Genomic DNA, 24,458 nt, shown 5'->3' with positions numbered 1-24,458 from the left:
TCAGGTGCACGTCAATCCTCAAAGTCACATCCTTGCCTTTCAATATCTAAAGAGGTCTTTTTGTACAGTGGATTTACCTTACTACTTGGGTGTCTGAGAAGATGACTTAACCTTTGTAAGTCACAGATTCCTCACCCATAAAATTTGGATTATAGGAGTCCCTATATGCATTGGGCTGTTAACTGCAAGGTCAGCAGTTCGAGACCACCAGCCACTTTGCAGGAGAAAGACGGGGCTTTCTACCCCTGTAAAGAGTCACAGTCTCAGAAACTCACAGGGGGTAGTTCTGCCTTGTCCTATAGTGTTGCTACCAATCAGCATCGAGTTGATAGCAGTGAGACAGAATGCATCCGCGAGGCTCTGAAATGGAGTACAGAAAACAGTACCTTACATACTCGAGTATAAGCTGAAGCAAATATCCACCAAGACACTTAATTTTACCACAAAATTACATTAAAATGTGCTGAAAAACTCAGTTTATACTCAAGTATATACGGTATATAAAATGCTTACTAGAGAAACAGGCACCAAAACCAAACACCAAACTCACTGCCACTGAGTTGATTCTGCCTCACAGCAACCATGTAAGACTTAATAGAACTGCTCCCTAGGGTCTCAGAGACGGAGAAGACTGGTTCACCTTTCTCTGCAGAGTGGCTAGTGGTCTCGAACTCATGGTTTTGAGGTTAGCAGCCCAATGCTTAATCCACAGCACCACCAGAGTCCCTTAGTAACTGGCACAGTGCTCAATAAAAGCAAGCTATGACAATATTTAGTACCGGAGGGTCATTCTTTCTCTAGTTTGATAGCTTGTACATTCACACCTGGCAAAGCTGTGGCCTGGACTAGAGAAGGTGGAAAAGCTGAGTGCCTATGGTGTTGAATAACGACATTTCCTCATAACCCTTCACCAGCAAAATCCTAGAAGTAAGACCATGTCCACAGGTAGATAGGAGCTCAGGACACGTGGAATCCAGGGCAGATACAGCCCTCAGGTACAGAAATGGGAGTAGCGATACCAGCAAGGTACGGGGAAGGCGGGGAGAACCAGGGAGGGGGGGGAGGGAGAAACTGTGGGGGAAAAGAGACAGCGGTCGATGTAAAATATGAAAATAATAATAATTTATAATTTATCAAGGGGTCACAAGGGTAGAAGGGGGAGGGAGGGAGAAAAGAGGAGCTGATACCAAGGGCTCAAATAGAATGTAAATATTTAGAAAATAATGATGGCAACATATGTACAAATATGCTTGATACAACTGATGAATGGATTGTTATAAGAGCTAAAAGAGCCCCCAATAAAATAAAATGAACTTAAACAACAACAAAAAAGTAAGATCAACCCTCTATTTTTTTCCCCTGCCTTCTTTTGTTCTTCGGGAAGAGAATTGGCTGAAAGAGGTTGCTGTTTGCTATTCATTCCTCATCCTACCAGGTCTCTCCCTTAAAAGAATACTTAGGAAAAGGTGCAAGGGACAGGGGAAACCTGCAAGACTGGGCACTTGACAAGACTGCCTCGCTTATCCCAGTCTCCCAGGGTTTCCACCACTGACAGGGTGAAGTCTTACCACGTTTCAGTCTCTCTTTTAGTGGAAATACAAGAGTTTTCCTTCTCTGACAGGGTTTCGTCTTACACAAGTTCCAGTGTCACAGGTTTGACGGCTGCAATAGCATATGCCAGGAGCAACTGAGGGTATGAACAATATTATTTCCCGGCTTATAAAGCAATCCATTACATTGATTTACCTTTCCTTTCCCCCTTTTAATCTCTAAAATTTTAAAGCGAGTTTGATATTCAGCTGACAGCTCCATAAGTTGAATGTCTTCATTCATCTTCAGAACAGTTATGAGAAGAGACCTGCAGGCTTGCTGACGTCCCTTTACTTCAGAAACATCTCTCGGCAAGCTGCTTACAGACTCTGGTTGGGGATGTAACTGAAGCTCTGAGGAGTGTTCAGGAATCTGAGAGGGCTCCGAAAGTTCATGGAAAAATTACCATAGGTCTTAATTCCATTTTTCCACCATCTTTTGGAAGTTCATAAGGTTATGAGAAATAGAAGTTGATAAGGTTATGAGAAATGAGAAAATTGTAAGGAATGCAAAACCTTTGAAAAATGAGGCTTTAAGTAAGAAGGTAGAGCAGGCAGAAGATTTACTTAGATGGTTTATACCAGTGACCACATGAAACAGGCAGGTATGGCGGATAAACCTGGAACCCCGAGTTTTAAGGGAAAAGATAAAGAAGTAGACCCAATATCAGCTAGAAGAAGAAACTGACCGAAAACAGCAAACAAGGGGGAAAAAAGTGAAGTGGTAGATTGTCAAGGGTCCCCACAGTGTGGCCATTTTGAATTTTTACAAGCAGCATTCTCATCAGGGGAGCCATCGGATAACTGGCTTCACTTGCTTGGGACTGGACCAGGGTCTACACCAGAGCTGGCGACAACAGGACCGCACTCTTCTCCTTCTTTTCCGCTCCCTTCTGGTGACCAGAACCGTGGCCACCCCGACCGATAACCACCCAGCAGCTTCGGACACCTCAATCCTATGCAGCCCCGCTCTCTCCAGACAGACTGGGTGGCAGGTGCAAACCACCTCTGTGTTTGGAGACACGTGCACACTGCTTCCTTAGGTCAGCAAAGTATACTGTCAGACTGGGCACCCTGTCCCAGGCTACCTTCTAGAACAACAAAAACTTCTTCTGTACTGGGTGTCCTGTTCCCGCCATCTTTGAGGCTGGCAGGAGCTCTGTCCCAGACCAGGTACCCTAACGCTAGCCAGCCCCTGGGCTAGCAAAAGCACCACTCAGGAGTTCCACTCAAGCCAAGTCTTAAAAGCTCAAGAACGGCTACTAATGTGCAACGATTAGTCTCTCCCTGTTCAGAGGGAAGAAGAGCAAAACACTGAAGATGCTAAGTAGTCCATTGGACTAACAGACCTCATGAATGGGCCTGCATGACCCTGAGACCAGAACTAGATAATGCTCGGCTACCACTACCTAACTATACTGAAAAGAATCACATTAGAAAGACCTGGATAGAGTGGGATACAGATGTGGACTAAAACTCAAAACCATAAAAAAGAGCAGGCTTACTGGTTATACAGAGACTTGTGCAACCACCTAGACTACGGCCCTTAGTTACCCTTTGGATCTAGAAAGGAGTTTATCTGTCTGGCTCAATTTACAGCAAAACAATAGACAGGTCTATAAGGGGAACAGTAAGTAACACTAGGGAGGTGAGGCGGTTAAGATTTCATGTCAACTTGCACCTGTGTGAAAGTGGAGGGGTAAAGTCCACCCTACCAGTCAAGTCACAGCCGGATGATACCTCCTTGGGGTGTGTACCTTTTTATAGGAGAGAGGGTAGAAAGTGTCTTTCCTCTTGCCTTATACCCTCCTGCTTGTTTGGATTCTGTGTCTGCCTCTAGAGGCAGCCCCATGAGGGCCCATCAACTGGGGGTGTAAGCACCCTGCCATGTTCCTACTGACCTTGAATCCACGTGACTCTGCCCCCACTGTCCTATGATTTCCCTGCTTCACTCTTCTGTGTCGTCAGCCTGTGGCTATGTGAGCCAGAGGGCTTTGGCTAACATGGAACTCAGGGATTTGAGTTGGATTGGGCAGAGCCGGTTCTTTGATATAAAATTAATTCTTGATAGAAAGTTCTTAAACATATAAGAGTGCCACTGACTTTGTTTCTCTGGACAACCCAGAGTAATACAGGAGTTATGCACACCTTAAAACCAACCATTTGCGATCACAAGGGCGACATCTACTTAAGGACAATGTTCCGAAGGGTTTGGAAAGGAGGAATGTTAACAGGAAACAGAGAAAGTGTGGTTCATGCAATCAAAAACATGAAATGACAAGTGTATTAATTATTGAATGGAAGAATCATCAGCTCTGTAGATGAATTCACCTAATTCACAAGTTAAACAGAAAAAGGGCAAAGAAAAGCTAACCATAATGGGGAGCCCAAAGGACTAATGTCTGAATTCTCAGTAGACACCATACAGGTAAAGAAGCAATGGATGGTATGGATAGAACTGTGAAAAAAAGAATGAATGAATGAAAGAGAGAAAGAAAAAAAAGGTCCATAAAGAATTATATACCCAGCAAAAGTGTCCCTCAAATAAATGGTAATATTGGGAAATTTCAGGTAAATAGAACTTAAATGGAATTTGTAAAATTTAGACCAACATTACATGAAACATTAAAGGGGCTTCTTTGGTTCTTTGGACAGAGAACCAGTAAGGGCTGAAAACAACCTGAGATTCACACCCATGAGAACATCACCCAGAAGGCAACCCGAGCACAGAAACATCTAAAATAAATATATTTACAAGACTGAAATAGGTTATCAGAGACATCAATTTGCAAGCAAAGACAACTACAAAGCACAAAGATGATATGAATAATGTAATTACAGACTTTCCAAATGCAAGGAAGTCAAAACTATTTCAAGACAGAATGGACTATTTCAAACTTGGCGGAAAAAATAATAAGTTATAGGAAAATCTCAAAGAAAATTAAAATATCTTCTCAGGAAGAGAAAAAGAGTAATATTTGAAAGATTTAGTAAGCATAACAATTGCAATAAAATTAAGAAAATCTATAAATAAAATGTACGCAGCAAGAAAATTATATAGGCAAAATCAGCAGTTTCACAAAAACAACAACAAAAGCTTCACACATACACAGCAAATTTATAGCAATAAACTCTCATCTTCTGGCAATTACGCAGAATGTAAATGAATTAAAAGCACCAGTTAAGGAGACAGATAGAAGACAGCAGAGTGAATAATGAAAGAGGCACATCATTATTCCGTCTATAAGAGACACAACTTTAAACACAAAATCAGGCAAATGAAAATGAAAAATTTCTGATAAAATAAGCTTTAAAGAGAAAACTAGCATAGGACACTGGGGGGATTAAAAAAGCTTGTGAACTTTTAATTCCATTTCTCCATGAACTTTCTGAAGCCTTCTCCCCCTATAATGACTAAGGGGGGTCAATCAAACAAAAGGACATGGCCACAGCAAGTTCTGTCTCTGCATTCAGCCAAAGGACACCGCCCCCCCCCCACCATATGAAAGGGTTTTAAAAAATTAGTGGGTAAATTTCATTTTCCTTTGTGTTAGGCCGGGTTGACTAGAAAAACAAATCCACTGACATCTATATGTAAGAGGCAGTTTTATATCAAGAAGTAATTATAAATCAAGAAAACATCCCAGCCCAGTCCAACTTAAGTCCGTAAGTCTGGATACTAGTCCTTAAGTCCCTCTCGGACTCACACAAGCACATGCAATGATGCAGAATGCAGAAATACCACAAGCCGATGGGTTCAAAGTCTGGTGGATCCAATGATGGTGGGCACATCTTCAGGGCTCTGGCTGCAACCGGGGTCAGACAGCAGGGAAGGTGAAGGCAGAGAGAGAAGGGGAGGTCCCTCAGGCACTCCTTCTGAGAAGGCCACACCCATAAGGAGTTCTATCAGGCTGTGATCTAACTGACAAGCTAAACTCCACCCCTACATTTTTACACATTTCCAAGTTGACATGAAATTATGTAACTACCCCATTATTCAAGTCCATTTTCTCCCCACCAAATTTTTTTCCGCCACAAACTTTTAGAAGCCCTTTTTGTACATTGTGGTTTGAGAATTGGGGGGTGCAAGCCCCCCACCACTAATCATGGGTTCAGTAAGCACACAATTGTACAGTTGAAGTATATAAATATTAAAGTCATCGAGAGCATGAGAGATAGAAATAATGGAGTCAGACACAATTCATGGTAGCAATGCTCACCTCAGCCCCGCTTGGTGGTCCACGGGGAGGGAAGGGAAGGAGGAAAAGGGAAAAGGGAAACAGGGAAGGAGCGGGAGCCGAGGAGAGGTCAAGGTAGGAGCTGAGAGAGAGGGAGTGAGAGAGAGGCCTCTATTGCTCACACAGGGCTATATACCTTTGGGGGCGTGCAAGCCCACTAATTACAGGTAAAGACGTATGTCACAGGATGGGGATGAACTACAGGTTATACAGCAATGAGAGGGGTGGTCTAGCGACATGCATGCAATAGCAAGAGGAGGGATTGGGGTATACATGTGACAAGATGGGCGGATCCTATAATTAGGATGGCAGCTTAACTTTGACCTGTTCTCTGGATCTCCATAGGAATGATTATCAGTAGGCTGTGAACTTCACCTACAGGAACCAAATCAATGACTGCAGGCCTGTCCATTGTCCATAACAGCAGGGAGCGGGTAACTGCATGTCTTCAGGGAGGATGCCTGTAAGCATCTGACCTGCCCCCACAGTACATAAATCTAATTTTAAAAGAATTGAAAGAGAAACAGAAAACTCTACAATAATAGGAGACTTCAATATACCTTTTTTGATGAGGAAATGAATGAACAGAAAGAAAATAAATAAAAACCCAGAAAAACTAAACGCAATCAACTAATGTCAACCTCATAGACATATACAATACAATCTGCCCAACAAAAAAATATCCAATCTTTTCCAGTGCACACAGAACATTCTCTAGAATAGACCATGTTAGTCCACAAAGCAAACCTCAGTAAATTGAAAGGGAAAAAAAGCAAATACAACACGGCATCTTCTCAGACCAACTTTCTATGGAATGGAAAAATACCCTGGAAAAACAAAGCACTGCCAAAGCAGGAGGTATCACCCTTCCCAACTGCAAAACCTACTCCACAACCACACCACCCACAGCACTCAAACAGCCCAAGACACCAATGGGACAGAATTGAGAACCCAGATGTGGCTTCATTTCTCTATGGACAGCTATCTTTGAAAAATGGCGGAAAATCATTACATTGGGAAGAGATAATCTCTTTAACAACTAGTGCTGGCAAAACTAGATATTTATTTGTAGAAAAAGGAAACAGGACCCATACTTTACACCATATAAGGAAAATGAACCCAAGATGGATTAAAGACTTACATGGACCATCAAAGGGAAAAACCAGGATAAACTTAGGGGTCTTACTGCATGGCAAAACAGAAAATGCACATACAGCAGAAGACAAACTAGATGACTGCAACCTGCTACAAATTGGTCATTTATGCATATATTAAAAGAGTTAAAAAAGAGGAGCCACAAACTGGGGAAAATTGGGGCAATGACATATGCAATAAGCAATTCTCTAAAATTTACAGAAAACTTTAATTCCTCTATAACAAAATGACCAACCATCCAATTAAAAACAGGCTAGACTACATGAACACTTTCCCTAAGTGGGCATAACAGGTGGTCAACAAACAGATAAAGAAATGCTTAAGATCATTAGCCTTTAGAGGCTGGCAAATCACAACAATGAAATTATCATTTCATTCCTGGATCCAAAGCAATGTAAAAAAACCCACAGAAAAAAAAATGGTCCTGAGAATATGGTATAAACAATGTGAAAATTAGTTGTGACACGAATGAGGATAAGCACCACCATGCCTATTGAAGCACGAGGCATAATGCAAAAGATGGGAAGAACCTAAGTGTCCGTAAGCAGATAAATGGGCAAACACGCTATGGGGCATACACACACGGAAATACTACCCAATGTTCATGAATACTTATAAATCTGAAAACCACAAAACGCCAATCTGGAGGGCATTATGCTGAGTGAACATTAGTCACGAAAGGATAAAAGTTTTAAGTCTTGGAATAATTCTATTACCTTGTGATTCCAATTTCCCACAAACTTTTCAAATCCCCCTTACATGAAACCAAACAAGAGAAACTTTTCACATAAAATAAACATTCTTTGATGGTTACCAGGGGTGAGAGGGGCAGAGGGGAACATCTCTAACTGGAGGATAGACATCTGTTAACTCGGAGGGAAGGAAAGGCAACACACAGTGAAAAATGATAAGGACAAAGGCAGGCACTGGGAGCAGTTTAAGACTTAAAGGTAAATATTACCATACACACAATCCTGCACTAATAGAACTATTATGATATTGTGATTCCCGCCTAACGTGATCTGAGTGCATACATAGATAGACATGAAAGCTGAACTGCGGTGGAAAGGAGAATGCAATTGTACGCACTGTCCCAGATTGAAGTGTGATTTCCCCTCCCCACCCTGCATGTACCAAATGGAGTGGAGCAGGATTCTATGAGTTGGCCATTATATAATGATGTAATGAGGCAGTTATGGTAGGAGAAAGATGAAGCTCTCTGCTCCCATAATGATTTAAAGCTTTGGAAGCCCACAGGGGCAGTTCTACTCTGTCCTATAGGGCTGCTAAGCATCAGCATTGAGTTGATGGCAGTTATGAGCCCTATAAAGTGATCGGCTGGGATGAACGTAGCACTGGTAAAAGGAAGAGGATGGGATATAGCACTGTTCATCTGCCAGTCCCAGCCCTGCTCTGCCGTAGGGGAGTTTCCCTGGAGTGTGGGCTGAGACATCTTTTACCTACATGAGAAAAGAGAGAGACGAGCTGGGAGCCCAGCGGGAAACTCCTCGTCTCAGGGAAAGACTGGTGCCAAGACACGCAGAGTCCTCCTTCCAAGGGATGCCACATGCAGATGTTGTAAGAAGAGGACCTTGCACCAGAACCGATAGAGACAGAGAGCCTTTCCCTTGAGTTGGCACCTGACTTCTCACCTCCGGAGTGAAGAGAATCAGATTGTTTGCTACAGCCATCCACTTAAAGTCTTCCTGCTATCGCTGCATTAGAAAACTAAGAAACCCACGAATAAATACAGAGGCTGGCAGAGAATTATTTCTACCTATGTATTTATATATGCTGTAAATATATCTGGAGCCCTGGTGGTGCTGTGGGTTATACATTGAGCTGCCATCCACAAGGTCAGTGGTTTGGCCCTTCACCCTCTGGAGGGGCAAGATGAGCTATCCACTCCCGTAGAAAGTCTAAGAAACCCACAGGGGCGATGCTCTGCCCTATAGGAGAGCTGTGAGCTGGAATTGACTCAAAGGCAGTGCTTTGGTGTATATTCCTGAGTATCGTATACAAGAGCATACGAGAAGCGAATTTAGGAAAACTTAATTATAAGAAACAACTCTCGGGAGTGAGTCACTGGGCCCGGGTGCTCAGAGACAAGTGAGGAACATCAAAGTCAATTGGCCCAAGATAGTTCCCTAAGAGATGCTCTGCAAGCTACTCTGGTGAGTCGCCAGTGGAGTCTTCGAAGCTTGAGAGCAGCTACCTAAGGTGCTACTGTGAGGCTCTCCCCATGTGGAGCAAGAGTCCCCCTGCCATGGAATCAATTCCAACGCAGTGTTCCGATACAGGACCAGAGCGGATCAGCTTCAGGTTTCTGAGCATTTTTACGGGACACTTCTACCTTTTTGTTTGAGGAGTGACTGGTAGGTTTGTACTGCCAACCTCGAGGGCAGCAGTGCAAATGCTTAGCCTCACAGCACCACCAGGGCTCTTTGGAGTAAAGACACATGGAAACAATTAGTCCAAAGGAATTACGAACCACAAAAAACAGCCTGTGAACCAGAAACACTAGATGGTGCCTGGCCACTGCTACTAACCCCTCTGAAGGGCAGCATGAGAGAAAAAATACAGAGTAAAACTAAAAATCATTAAAAAAAAAAAAAGAGGAGGTTTGTGGGTCAAATGGAGGCTGCTGGAACCAAGACTGTGGCCCTTAGTTCCCCTTTGGGCCTGGAACTAGACCTGCTCCTGTGGCTCAATTTTCAGGCAAATGATAGGTCTGTGGAATGAACAGTAACACTAGGGAGGTACACACTCCTGAGGACCCTCCACCCTTGGAGATCGAAAGGGCACACACGTGGAGTGAACAGCATATCTAGGTGGTCCTGGAGGAAGGGCTGCAGGACATGTCTGTAGCGTCTCACAGCCCTCTAGGATGTTGCAGTGTGCAGTCTGAAAACCACCGGTCTGTTTACCTAAGTCACAATAAGTAACAGTGGCATGTACAACACTTTACAAATCTAATTTTTGCACATTAAGTTTTACCTTTAGTGCTCCCAGAGCATACTGTTTGTACGTATACGGCTTAAAAGAATCCCGAAGTCAGTTCGTATGTGCAGTGAAGACTTACTGCGGGTTCTACCCATTTTTAAGGTTTAGATTTTTACACACTGAGCTTTCTTAAGGTAGGAGGCTAAGGAAGGAACAGAAGGTGTTCCCTTTTGACCAGTCTCATGAAAACCACTATTTCCCCTCCTGTGCACTCTTCAGCCAACAGATGTCACTAAAGACACCAGTACCCAGAGGCAAAGAGAGACAAGATTAGACAAATGGAAATTGAGCATTAAAAACATCCAGTTCTTAAAACTGAGAAGTAGGTTTCCAAAGTAATAACATTTATTACACTGCATGCAACATTTTAACCAAAAATTTAAGAAAGAAATTTCTTTTATTAAGTTGCTCAGGCTGAATGGATCATTGCACTAAGTTTTGAAATACATGTTCTTGAAGCAATTTAAAACTCATTAGAAATAATAGGCTTGGGCTAGTAGAAAATGTGATAAAATGTAATCCTCACCCAAATGTTACCTGGGCTGTACAAACAGGAAATTGTTTTGTGCTACTGTGGCTAACCTCATTGCTGACCCTGAGCTGTAACGGCGAGAACAGCTGAGAGCTGAAGCAAAATTAAAAACTTACATCAAAGTATATCATGACAGAATGTAGATAAATAAAACAGCATATCAAAAGTATTATTTTTCTGCCAGTCTCAAAGAGCAGAGAGGTGGAGGTACTCCACAAAAGGGGTGACACATCAGGTACATGTGGATATGAGTCTGTCTCCCGCTGCACCACCCAAATCAATGAGCACCCAGGCACTGCCCATGAGAGGCGAGCAAGCGGAAACCCAGCGAGGGTGGGGACAGATGGGATCACAGTGTTCTGGCCTTTTTCCTCCACAGACTTCCCCTTCCTTCACCTGAGCTTACTAAAGAAATAAATAAAGTTGCCTCTTCTGTTTCTTTCTGGTCACGCTTGCCCTCACCTTCCATCATGCACTCTCCCTCCAGTGGGCACGAGACACCCTAGAGGTGTAGGCATGGGAGCCAAACATTACGGACGGCAGGACAGGCACCGTTGGCGGGGCTGATGAGGCCGGCATGAGAATGAGCAGACGATGAAAGGCAGTTTCCTCTTACTTTATGCCAAGTTCACGTGCACTTTCATGGGAAGAACTGCTGATGGGCATTTTCCCATGGACTCTCTAGTCTCCCTTAAGTTTGGGGATTTAAAAAAGCCCTCCACACTATGGAAGACAGGGCTTCATCATAAACATCTGATCTGTGGCCACTCCTCAGATGCAGCAGGAATATGGAAAGACAATTGTCTGAAGCCAAATAGGCTTCTAATGAAATTCTCATTAAACTATTTGCTAACTATGTAATATCTGGCAAATCTCTTAACCTCTCTGAGCTTCATAATGCTCATCATAGTAGTTAACTGGTCTAAGGGCTTTACATACATTATCTATTGAATTCTCACAGCAATCTTATGAGGCAGGTATTATTTTTTCTGTGAACAGAAGACGGAAGCACAGAGAGGCTTAGCAACTTAATCGAGGCCGTGAGACTAGTGAGTCGCAGATAACAGCCCTGCCTCTCCTGAGGATTTGTGGACGGATGCATGTTAAATGGTCTAGTCCAGAGGCAGGTAGATATTAGCTGATTTAAGAAATGAAAGCTACCATTATTATTTTTCCAAATTAATGAGTGGAATCTTAAACTCCTTACTTGTTTTTCTGTCCAAGAATGCTTTGAAGATCTTTTCCCTGCCACCTCCCTTCTCTTCCCCGAAATCCACCCCTTTCTCCCCTCCCCCAGCTCTCCCCCCAGCAATGTCCTACAGCTATCTTTGGCTGCGATGCCCTTGTCTATGTCAGACAACCTGACATGGGCCTAGTGGCTTTCAGAGCCCTTACACTTGACATAGTTCAGTGCCACCCTTTTGGTGTCACTCTGTGCTAGAGATCTAGTGGGACCTAGAGGAGAAGGCTCACTGCACTCATCAGTCCCACTGCAGTAGTGACTACGCCCCAAAGGCACAGAAATACACTTAGTGAATGAGGCTAGATTCCGAAGAACAGGCCGGAAAGCTACCACTGTGACTGGTAGCGGGACTCTAGCGGGTTTTGTGTAGCTAAGGCTTCATCCGTCACTTACTAGATTTCTCCGCGCCATTTCACGATGGCAATGAGTTTCTTTTCAAGAACCTGGATACAGGGAAATGGAGGCAGGACAGTGTGTTCCAAGCAGAGGGCATCACAGAACAGAAATATGACACTGGTCAGGGTCCCTCATCTGAGGAAAGCTCGCTTTTGACTGTGAGACAGAAGCCTTGGTTCATGGAAAGGCACATTTTGGGAGGGCCTAGTCCATGATAGACCCTGCTCCAGACCCTGTTCCTAGGAGCTCATTTAATCTCCCTAATTTAAAGTAGACAGGTAAGGAGCAGGCATGTATTTTTCCTAATTTTATACATGAGAAAACTAGACACAGAGGGGTATCTAGTGTCTTGGCTGAAGGTTACTGAGTTAATAAGAGTTGATATTAGGATTCAAGTTCAGATTAACCTTTAAAACCTATGCTTCTGCTAATATGCCATGCTGTTTTGAGGAAAAGAGCTAGAGACATACTAAGGGGCTTCAAACATGGAAAATGGCATTGAGACAGGATGGCTTTCCCCCCAAAACCTTTTGGAAACCCCGTGTGCAGTAGTATAAGCCACTGAAAGGATCATATGCACTGGACGTTATACAGACTGTGCTCAGGATTTGTAAGAAAGGAGTCCTTAATCTACCTTTAGGAGGAGGAGTACTTCTACTTTACATCAGCTGAATGTGTCTCAAACAGAAGCGGATGAAAATAAGGGAGCGCAAGTTGACAGTCATAGAGGTGCTTTCTGCACCATCCACATACATATAAGCTCAAACTCTACTGCCCCAATGTGCAATTACATGTAAGCATTTTAAACAGAGGACTATAATGTACACAGAACTGATCTCCAGATCTGCTTCGAACTAAACATCAATGTGAAACACCTGCTTTTCTCAATTGGCCCTTTCTGGTTGCATTCTCTCTCTCTCTCTCTCTCTCTCTCTCTCTCACACACATACACACTTACACTCACACACACACTCATACATACATACTCACACACACATACATACACACACACGCGGGCGCTCTCTCGCCTCCCCCCACCTCTTAAAATAAAGAGGCTTTACAAATCTTGTAAGACCTGGTTCTACGAGTGCTTAAAAAGAAATATGACCATTTTTGAGCCCAAATGTACTCAGGGTTGGGCTGGCTACAGGTCTGAGAAAGCGGGGACAGGCCAAAAAGAGAGGACCAGGACAAGGAAAGCACAGGCCATGTCCCCTGGGAGCGAAGGCCCTGCACTTGGTCAGCGTGCTGGATCTGGGTGAGAGGCTCCTTCCGCTGCCGCCTCCGTTTTCTAGCTGCATAAAGCATCCCAGCGAACCCAGGACTTCAGGGAGGACGCTGGAGAGCGGCCAGGACTATGGTAGTCTTAAGGCTCAGGGGGAGGCCTGGTGGTACCAGGGGACAAATGGTGGGTCGCTAACCAGAAGGTTGGTCATTTGAATCCACCGTTGGCTGCAGCAGGACCAAGCTGAGGCTGCCTGTTTCCAGAGGTGTAGCCATGGAAACCTGCGGGGCAGTCCCACGCTGCCCTATGGGGCGACTATGTGCTAGAATCGACTCGGTGGCAGGAAGAAGGTGCACACTGCTATCAAAGTTCTATAATGTTTAGAGTGTAATTCAGTCTTAACTGTAGACCTCTGATTTAAGGGCTTCAGTCCCCCCAATGCCCCATAATAAAATATTAATGCTCCTTACAGGGATTATTTTTCTAAAATTCAGTGCAAGGGACATACTGGTTTAAGAAGTCCTTGACCCAAGAGAGAAAACGGCATGATACAACAATTTGGAACAAGTATAATACGCTCTAATTTTTCAATATTCTATCTAGCGTACTCCCTTGCCTATGGGCACTGTCAGGTTACCCCAAAGAAATTCATCAAGTTGGTCAGACATGACTTGTGGTCAAAGGCACGATGCTTACTTCTCCTGATGCCAATATGATCGCTACCTAGCCTTTGGCACGCCTATTGCCCATTTCACAAATTCATACAGAGATGAATATTCAAAAGAGCAAAGTAACTAAAGTAACTCTCTTTCCTCCAAAGAGATAAAGGTCCATTTCAGAGACAAATACAGAAAAGGATACTCACCATAAGTGCAAATCATTTTACTAGCTTCTCTGAAGAGAAGAATTCCATTAGGAGACGCGACATCAAAATTCAAGCGCTGAGATCTAAGAAATAAAGCAAAAAATTTAGACTTTACAGATAAGGAAACCAAAGGTAGGTTTAAAATGTCCAGCATTTTCATTTAATTGAACTAGTAACAGTACAGTTAATGCTTTTTCAAAGTGCCATGCCAGTCAACAAGTGCTGATAAAATATGTATGTTCACTTTCTCACTCTAAAGCTGGTAGGCTCATTCAAGGAGCACCTCCGCTCCCGCAGCGAGCGCACCCAGCGTGTGATACAGCCCCGTCCAAAGGACAGCTCAGCGTCTCCTGCCTCTTTCAGCTGCAGCCAGTGTGCCTCCTTCCTTTGAACCTTCCCATCTAATCAGGGCAGCGCATGTGCGACAGCCTTGCTTTGTCTTCTTACCTGTACGTTCACCAAGACTGCCATTGAATAGAACACTTTGTTTTGGCAGGCGCTTTACATTTACTTCTCACACAACCACCTTTTAAGGCGAGAGCTATTCTCTTCATCTCATGGGAATTACGATTAGAGAAGGCGGTACTGGGGTCCCCGCTCTGTGGAGAATCCAGGATGCAGACAGAGGCCAGTGAGATCTGAATGTTGAGCCCTTTTTGCAATGCCATGCTGCCTTCTGCCAAAAATCACAGTCACAGATCTTTCTTATTTTTTCTAGAAAGGAAGCAATACATTGCAAACGGGAAGGCAAGACTATTGCATTTAAGATGCATACAAGGCACAAATGTGCCTGTTTTTAGGTAAAACAGGTTATCTCCCAGCAAATCTATTTGAATCACTGAATTAGAGAACTGATATTTTAAGTCCTTACTACTTAGAGCAGTTGCTTCTGGCTTTTTAGGTTATAGACGACTTTGGGAAACCAATGGATGTTAAAGACCCTCTACATCACACACACACACACACACACACACACACACACACACACATTTTGCAGTTGTTTCCAGAGGGTTCACAGATATGAGAAATCCCTGACCTGGGAGGATTTGTCCATCTTTTGGCTGAAATGTATGAAAAATGGTTGATATTGAAGTTATACTACTACTACTACCATATGTACATGTATCAGTTTCTGTAGATACTTGGGATGAATGAGAAAGTGTAGGCTCCTTCCAGTTTCACGTTTGCAATCCACTTACAGTGGCCGGCACACAGTTTGGAAAACAAATTGTAAAGTGATAGCTGGCAAATCCAGATCCCTTTTACTGCACAGACGCATAAGGAATCAACTGATATTTCCGGTATTTTTCAAACGTATTGAGCTACATTACAGACTACAGGTTCCCTTGCAAACAACTCAAGTAAGAGAAACCAGTCTCCAGAGTTCTCTGAGAAGAACAAGTCTACTGTTCTGCTTTCAGATGGGAGAAACAGCACGGACAGGTAGGGGAAGGACTGACATGCCACCCTAACATAATATTTTCCTTTTTTATGGTCACTTAGGTTTGAGTCGGCGCAGATATGCCTTGCCACTTGTACTTCAAAGAAATAATTGTGTATTTTAGAAGTGGCTCACAAAAAAACCACCAAAACTAGGTTACAGCAAAACAACAACAACAACAACAACAACAACAAAAAAAACCAGAAAGAAAAGACACTGGCCACAGTCCTGCTTGCCAAGATTAGAATGAATTGCTGCTTGTCAGTGCTTTTTCAAAATGCTTAGAATTAAGTGCAATGACAACTTATTAGAAATGTTACTATGAACATCTGAGCAGTGGCATGCAATTCCTGATTCAAACAAATAAATGCATGTCCACAATTCACATTAAATCCCGGAGAAGCAGAGAAGACGATGTCTTTTCGGAGGTGACAGATTTGCACTAAGTAGTTCTTAGGACAATCATGCTAGATGTAAATTACCTTTGCCTGTGGCAGACACAAAATATTTAACAATACACAATGCAATGTTTCTCCCCTCCCGCCCCCCTTACTGTTAGATCATACTATACCAGCAAGCATAATATCAAAACTCAGAATGTAACCACAAGCTAGATCTTAATATAGAATGCACAGCTGCCCTTCCTTTGATTTTTAAGGCACTTACAAAAATGATTTTTATAAAACTAGCGTTTTCAAAGGAATGATACTTACATTTCTTTGTCAGGTCTTTTCCCTCCTTTTGATTTAGGGTAAATTTGAAACTACTGCTGGGAGAGGCTTCGCACCAGAGATACCGTTAGAGCTGCAGCCCATGCTCCTTCCAACACGCATTTACAAAGAATTGATGAAACCGGATGGCTAAGTGACAGGTAATTTGGTACTAAGCCATATTCACAATGACATCTTTTAAAGGGGTACAACCATTTAGTTCTTTACATTTCCCCCTTCTTTCATCTATATCTTTGGTATTATTCATACGCAGAATGTTTGCATCTTTACTGGCCCTTGCAAATTATAAGGTCAAGTAGGCAATTTGTGAGGAGTGTTACAGTTGCGATTTAAATGAGCACTGTGACTGTGTAAGTCGTGCAGGCTCAGGCACGCTGGCAGAGGAGAGAAAGCATAAATTGGAAGCTGAGGCAGGGATAATCCTTAGGATTCCTGGGACAAACTCTGTGGGTCACGGTTTCCTGATGTATAAAATGAGGCATGTCAACTCAGAGACCTCTAAACTTCACTACTACTTTGAAATCCTACCTATTCGCTGGTAAGCAAAGGCCTCGTTAAAATAGCCATTTCTCCCCCATTTTGTGCCTTTGAATATTTTTCAGGTAGTTTCAGTGCCCCCTCTCTCTGCCAGAGTCCAGAGTCCCCATATTCCCTAAGCACACTATACTTGCCTCTCCCAAAAGATCTAAGACATATCTATTTTGATTGATCACTTCAAGGCTCTAGCTAAGGCTTGAATACCCACACACTCGGTAGAGGAGTGCGATCTTTTGATATCGCTGTCAGAGTCCCCCCACTCCCCAGTCACCCTGCTTACCTGTTTTGCATCAGTTCGGCCATAAGTTTTAAGATGGGAGTTGTACACGCCGGCTCTCCATACCATTGCTCAATAGCTCTCTGAAGAATGGGAAGATAGGTCGGGTAACTTTTATAGAGGCTGTTAAAGAATTCAAGGGCTCAAAGAATCATTGTCCTTGAAAATGAGTACCACCTCTAACGGGAAAAAGTGAATCCACACTTTTTCTAGGTTCATATACAATGGGGTTTATAAATGGTTCTCCCTACCTTTATTGAGGGGCTACAAACAGTGCTCTTTGGGGATAATATGTCCTATATGTTATATCGTATCATTCTTGGTATATCCCATAAATAAATGGCACATTTTAAAAGTATCACACAATTTGTAGATTTAAAGAACTGTTTAATATTATAGGAAAGAAAATAAGTTTACTTAATGGGGCTAAAAATAGATTTAAATTGCTCCTATTTGGAGTGGTGGTGGCTATTATGATATGTTTTAAAGACCCTGCAGTTGAAAGAAGCCTTGTCGTAATCCACATGTATCTATCACCCATCTTCAAATCCACCTTTATCTTAATTATTTAGAGTATCTTACTTGCTTTGCTTAGTTCCACTGTGTCTCCCAGGGATATCTGAAATATCAGCGACAAGAAAGACCTTGGGCAATTGTTAATCCATTCCAGGTGAGTGTCTCTAAAAGGTGGTCTGGATGCAGAGCCCAGAGAAATCCTCAAATGCCCTCGTAAAACTCAGGAACGCTCTCCATTTCTCTGCCATCCGGGGAGCAGCTGTCTTCACAATGCTGTCTCATAAGACTTCCACGATCGAGAGATTCCTGGCCAAGACACACAGCAGAATCGCCCCATTCCTCAGTGGATTCCAAGATCAGGTACAACTCCACGAGCAGACACTGGAGAAGAATCAAGCTGGGCCTCCAAGGAGTCACCCGAGTGACGGCAGGCACACAGCATTGACCTGGGCTCACTAGCAGTCACTCATGAGGGTAACGCTTAGCCACCATCTGGTCAATTGAGCTTGTATTGGCAAACACCTGGCTTCTTCCTTGGATTTTATGCTTCTGAATTAAGAATTTAACAATTAATAAATATGAATGGCCTTTGATTTGAGGAAAAGACAAATTCAGGAGTGTGTGCCTTGATAAAGTTCAAGCCAGAGACCACCAGAATGCAGCAAACTCTGAACCAGCGCCATGGTCCCTTTAACCCACTGGTCTCCTCCTCCTCCAATGGATACCAAGATCTAGGACGAAGGCCCAAGGCTGAAAGAGCCAAAAAAAAAAAATTTTTTTTTTTTTTACTGACATTCCATTTCCTGTTCCTCTTCTCAATCCCTAAGTTTCACTGTTCCTCTAGTATTTTCCCAATGTCCTGTCTCTGTTTCTGGTGAAAGCGGTGAACTGAAGCACTTAGTGGTGTTTTGTTCTCTGTGGCATGGTACAGGCTTCCACGGTGAGAAAGGTCACCACAATTTCCTTCTTGCTCTTAGAATAAACTTTACACCCCATAACATAGCATAAGAGCTTCATTACGATCTGACCCTTGCCTACCTCCATCCCCATCATAATTTCTGCCCTGTCTACGGTTTAGCTATTCAGAACTCCCTGAAAGTCCAGTCATGCCAACTCACCTTCATTCCTCTAAGTACTGCAGCTCCTGCCACGACATTCCTAACCTTTCCATCCTTGGATCACGTTTCACGTCCACAGGATGTTTTCTCTACTTGGTCAAATGTCTCCAATTTCTTTCAGTGTATACTCAATGAGTATTAGTGTTGGTTGCTAAAGGGCAGAGACCCAGGCATCCCTAGTATTTCTTTGCAAGCTCGACATGGATGTTAAAGATTACAGGAAGTATCCACTGGCACCGCACATGCCCCTGTACCCAGCCCCAGGTTCGGTGTGCGTCTTGTGGATGGCATGGTACTCTGTGCGAGCACTAAGCTACTAACACTTGGCTCTCTCATCCTCCCACACGTTTTTAAAGGGCAGATAGATAGTTGCTGTACACCTGGCCTCGGTACAGATGTGGATATTCAGTAATAGTTGCTGTTGTAAACCTGCCAACCTAAATATGAGGCATTGCATATTTATAAGAAATACCTACTCAATTCTTTTTAACGGCATAGTTCACTTTGAAACCTCAAAAAATAATCAATGTAAGTTTCAATGAAAATTAACCCTCCAAAATTTTAAGACTGGCATGTCTGCCCCAAAGTACACGAAACAATATACATTTTTCCCTCTCTAGATACCATCTTAAGCCTGTTTATGTGGATTTTGAAGTAATTTATTTAACAAGTATTTATTGAAGGTCTATTTTATAACAAGCACTGTTTCAGATTCTCTGTACACACAAGTGAACCAAACGTTTTAAAAATCACCATCCTCATGGAATACATATCCTAACAAAAAGCCAGAAATATAAAGTATGAAATACCAGAAAGCTATTATGAAGACAAGGAAGCAGGAAAGAGGACAAGGAGGGAGTGCACCTGAGAAGTCTCGCTTAGACGACAGTGAGAAAAATATTACTGGTGAAGCTGAAAATTAACTATTCTTTACTCACTCTTAGGTATAGACTGTTTTTCTATAGACTAGAACAAAGTGTTATTATTTTTTCTTTTTGGAATGGCTTGTTTGAGGCCTGTCTTGTTGTTGCGGTGATTTTTGATAGACGGTGGACACTGTGTAATGTACTGTTGTCAGGGCTGGGACCAGAGATGAGTGAGACAGGGCTTCTATTCCTGGGGCGGTCCTCCTCCAACCAGGGTGGCCGACCCATAGAAGAGATTCTACGACAACCAAAATCCAGAAGACGTGCCCACGGAGCACAGGTGAGGAAACGAGCCAGCGATCCGTAACGGGAAGGCATCTGGACGGCTCATCAACAAACCGGGAAGACCCCAGTCTCCCAGTCTAGGTGTGCCAGAGGCCCACACAGGCCCCCTTTGTGAAGCTTTCTAGGAGTACCAGGGCCATCACACTTTTGCAGCGCACACGGCATCCACTCCGGGATAAGGCCAGGGGATATGAGGGGATGCTCCCTTTCCCGTGTGGAATGAGAGTGGTGCCAATTCTAATATGCTTCTGACAGAGGTGACTGCCACAGAGAAAATGAGTGATTATTGGAAAGCAGAGCAGAGGTCTACTAAGCAGGGAGGTTAAAAGGGCTTCAGAGAAAGTGCACTCCTCTCATTGTAGGGTGGGAATCGGACTCCTCTCTAGGAGTTTAATTTTCCAGTGGCCTTGTGAGGATGACATCTACGTGAATCGGAGGGAAAAAGTGGGAGCTCCTAGGAAAAAGTGGCCCAGCTCTGCTTGTACTTAACTCGCCTCAGTGCGTAACTTAGGGTCGCACTACATTAAAGGGCAAGGCGTGGACGATGTGGTGACCTCAAGAAAGCCTATGTGGGAAAAAGACAACTATCAGAGCACCCATGAGAGCCACGTATGCACTAGCCCCATGACAGCACAAGTGAGCAACACACAATTCTTGCCCATTAAGAGTGCACAGTGGAGAAGATATCACAAGAAACTAGAAGCAACAGAAGCGCTTTGGCTAGAACTGCTGGATGATAGAGGTGCGATAATGTGTCTGCAGCGCGGAAAAGCCTGCCAGATCAGAGTGGATTTTCAGGGTCCTTTTTAAATGTGCATACACTTTGTCCCACTGCTCACAAAGGCACCTGCTGCGGGAAGTCCTCTCCTTCTTCCCAGTCTGGCCATCAACTAGCCTTTCTTCAACCTGCAGCCCAACTTTCACCCTCCCTGGGAAGCTGCTCCAATTTTGTAAAACACCAAACCAAAAACACCCACACCAGTCTCTTCATTTACGTGCACTTGGTCCTCTGCATGCATCTTTATCTGATTATTGTCAGGTACCACTGAGTTGGCTCAACTCACAGTCACCTTACAAACGGAATGAAACACTGGCTGGTCCTGTATCATTCTCACAGCAGTTCTTACTCTTTGAGAACACTGTAGCCGCTACTATGTCAGTCCATCTCACTGAAGATCCTTGCCCCCCCCGCCTGCCCCCCTTCCTACTATTGACCTACTTTACCAAGTATGAGATCTTTCTCCAGAGACTGGTCCTTCCTAATGCTCTGTGTCCACAGCAGGTATGATGACGTCTCTCAGCCTTGCTTCTAATGAGCGTTCATTCTGGTGGTTACTCCTTCCACAAACAGATTTGTTGGTTTCTATTCTTTGCCAACAGGACAATTCAAAGGCATCAATTATTTTTCAATCTTTCAGCCTGAGGAATGTCAAAGTGTTCTTTCTTCCCTTTTAGTTTATTAATTGCAGGTCTTGGACATTCCATATTATTTTACGTTGCCTTCTAAAACCGCCCTTTCAAATAGTCTGTTTAGTTTTTACGTCGTCATCTCTTCTACTCATTTGAGCTACTATGCATGCAAAAGCAACTCTGACCCTCACTTTGCCTTTTCTTCCCATTCCCCCTTTATATCTTTAAAGATATGTATATATGTATCATATGACGAGAACCAGATTAAAAATGCAACTTCTAAAAATTGTGAATCGGGTGAAGGTTGACAGAGTAGATGATTAAATGCTTACATTCAATAATTCATGCATATTTTGCTTCATCTCAGGGACTGCAGTCCCCACACCGTAACATCACTCACCCAACTTCCTTTCTGGATCCTGTTTCCATTTCTCATTTCTTTCCTAAACATTCTGAATTTTGTCACTGGGTAACCGCTGTTCTTTTGATCTCAAATGGTTGACTATTCTAGGATGTGTGTACCTCACCAGTGTTCTTCTCCTCTTACACATATTTGCCGTTTGGCCCAAAAATTAAGTTGTAGAGGTGAGTTCAATACCAGACCCAAAGGGCCATAGTCTTGGAGGTGTCTGGAAGAAAGCGTGATGGAAAGTGAAGACATATGGACACAGTTATTCCAATGGACTAATGGATCACACGAAACCAGAAAACTTAGATCATGCCAGGTTATGACCACCCACTGGCTCTGAATAGAATCATATTAGAAGGTTCTGAAGAATGGGAGATAAATGTGGAACAAAACTCAAAAATCTCTGCTGTTTTTGTAATAGTCTTTTGTTTTCTTCATGCATCATGTCCTTGATGTCATCCTACAACTCATCTGGTCTGGTCATCAGTGCTCGATGCTTTGTATCTCTAATTGAGATGGTCTCTACACTCAGGTGGGCTATATTCAAGATGACACTTGCTTTCATCTTTAATTCTCATAAACCTGTTATTTCTTCAGCTTCAACTTGAATTTTCATGAGCATTTAATGGTTTGTTTTGCAGTCAGCCACTGGCATAGTCTTAGCCAATGATATTAAGCTTCTCCAGCCTCCCTCCATATATGTGGTCAATATGATTCATATGTATTCGTTCTGGAGAGGACCATGTGTACAGGGGACCATTTATATTGTTAAAAATGGTATTTACAATGAATAAGTTGTTGATCTTGTAAAATTCTATCACGTAATATCTGGAGCTTCATTTCTCCCACCAAGTCCTTATTTTCTTACTACGGATCCTTTTTTGTTTCTAATGCTTCAATTATATTCACCACTAATTATCAAGGCCTCTTGATGGCAAGCTTCATCAACTTCAGACTGCAGAAGCTGTTAAAAGTCTTGTACATTTTTGGCACCAGTGACACGTGCCTACAGTTTCATGATAGCTGATGGTCTTCCTTGTTGGAGCATGGACATTCTCCCCTTTTGTACTGTAGAACAGATCTCCAAATGTCCATTTTGAAGATGACCGTGACCCTGTTCTTCTTCAAAGGTCATTCCTGGCACAGACCAAAGGCTTCTTGTTTCATTTTTTGACAACTCCAAGCTTTCCTATACATTCCATGCTGATATTTTCTTATTAATTCTTAACATAGAACTTGTTACTCCAAACAAACAAACTCACTGCCATCGAATCAATGCCGACCCACAGCAACCCTATAGGACAAGGGAGGATGGTTCCTGTGGATTTCTGGGGCGGAGACTCTTTATGGGAACAGACAGCGAGCTTCTAAAGAGCACTCCATTTTATTAATTTAGGGCGACTGATATCCTGTCATTCTCATCTCCATATGGTTCAATCTTCAGCCATGTGGAGACGCTCCACCTCTACGGAGTCTTCCCTGATTCCCCAGCATAATGAAATTGCTCGGCTCCATATTGGTTATTTATGAAGGTATCTGACTTCTTCTACCACACTATCAGCCCATTTTAAGGATTTATTTGCTATCTTCTTATCACATCCTTCTGACCACATGGCACAGACCTTAGACCAATTTGCTGGATACATGACCTTATGGGACGCCTGTGTTTCATTCCATAATTAGGAAAACTAGCTAACAGTAACAGTGTTTACTTTTCGGCAGATACGTCTTATGCCCGTGAGATAGGTATTGCTAGCCCTGTTCTGCGGTGGAAGAATGTGCAACATTCAATGACTTACCCTTAACCCCACTCCACAGGCTGAGTGGGGCAGCCAGGTCTGACCTCTATGAGACTACCCTATTCTGAAGCTTGGGCTCCCTACCTCTCTCGTTGCTTTGCCTCGTCTTGGTAAATGTTCACGGGTTGGTCATTAGTAAAGAGCGCCGACTGACTGAGTGGGTAAAAGATCAGATTTGAGAATTAAATGACTTGAGTATGAGGAAGTCATATATATAATCTTTTTTTCCCCTTCTCTCTCCCCCAACTTCTCTCAGGATTTTTTGATACTGCAATCTCAACCTAGTTAAGGAAAAATTTAAATCCAGGACTTAAGTGCACCGTAAGGCAAAATGCATGCTTTTGTAATGTTCTCACTATAGGGGCAAAGAAGCGTTTCAGAGATCCTCCTTCAATTCTCTGGTAGTGGAAACAATTTATCAAGACAGTTGCTGCGTAGTTTCAGGGAATTTAGTTTTGGTAGGACAGAGTCATAAGCAATGTAGCAGTTTGTGTAGCAGTTAATGCAGTCAGTGTTTATAGAACTGTTTGTGAATTAAATAGCTAACCACTAAAATAGCATTTTATCAAATAATCTCCATAAATAAAATGCATTTTGACTTCCAGATGACATGTGCCTTATAGGATGTTTCCTCTGCATGCTAAGGTCCGTATAACAAATTAAAGAACACACACTGATGCGGATAAAAGGCAAATGAACTTTCCCCAGCAGTAATGTGGGAATCAACACTGACGGTTTGACATATCAATATTTCAGGAAGAAC

General features: G+C 43.0%; 1 protein-coding gene across 1 annotated transcript in view; it reads right to left on the bottom strand.

Moving 5' to 3' along the window:
- RANBP17 (RAN binding protein 17) overlaps nt 1–24,458 on the bottom strand; it is a 388,698-nt gene that overhangs the window by 62,815 nt on the left and 301,425 nt on the right. Inside the window, exons 21-22 of the mRNA XM_075543208.1 lie at nt 17,236–17,343; nt 14,247–14,329 (exon numbers count right to left, since the gene is read on the bottom strand). Coding sequence (XP_075399323.1) covers nt 14,247–14,329; nt 17,236–17,343 — 191 coding nt within the window. The remainder of the gene's footprint in view (nt 1–14,246; nt 14,330–17,235; nt 17,344–24,458) is intronic.

The sequence above is a fragment of the Tenrec ecaudatus genome, chromosome 2, assembly GCF_050624435.1.
Source record: "Tenrec ecaudatus isolate mTenEca1 chromosome 2, mTenEca1.hap1, whole genome shotgun sequence".
Lineage (NCBI taxonomy): Eukaryota > Metazoa > Chordata > Mammalia > Afrosoricida > Tenrecidae > Tenrec > Tenrec ecaudatus.
The sequence above is the reverse complement of the archived record's forward strand: the minus strand, read 5'-3'. Positions and strand labels throughout refer to the sequence as shown.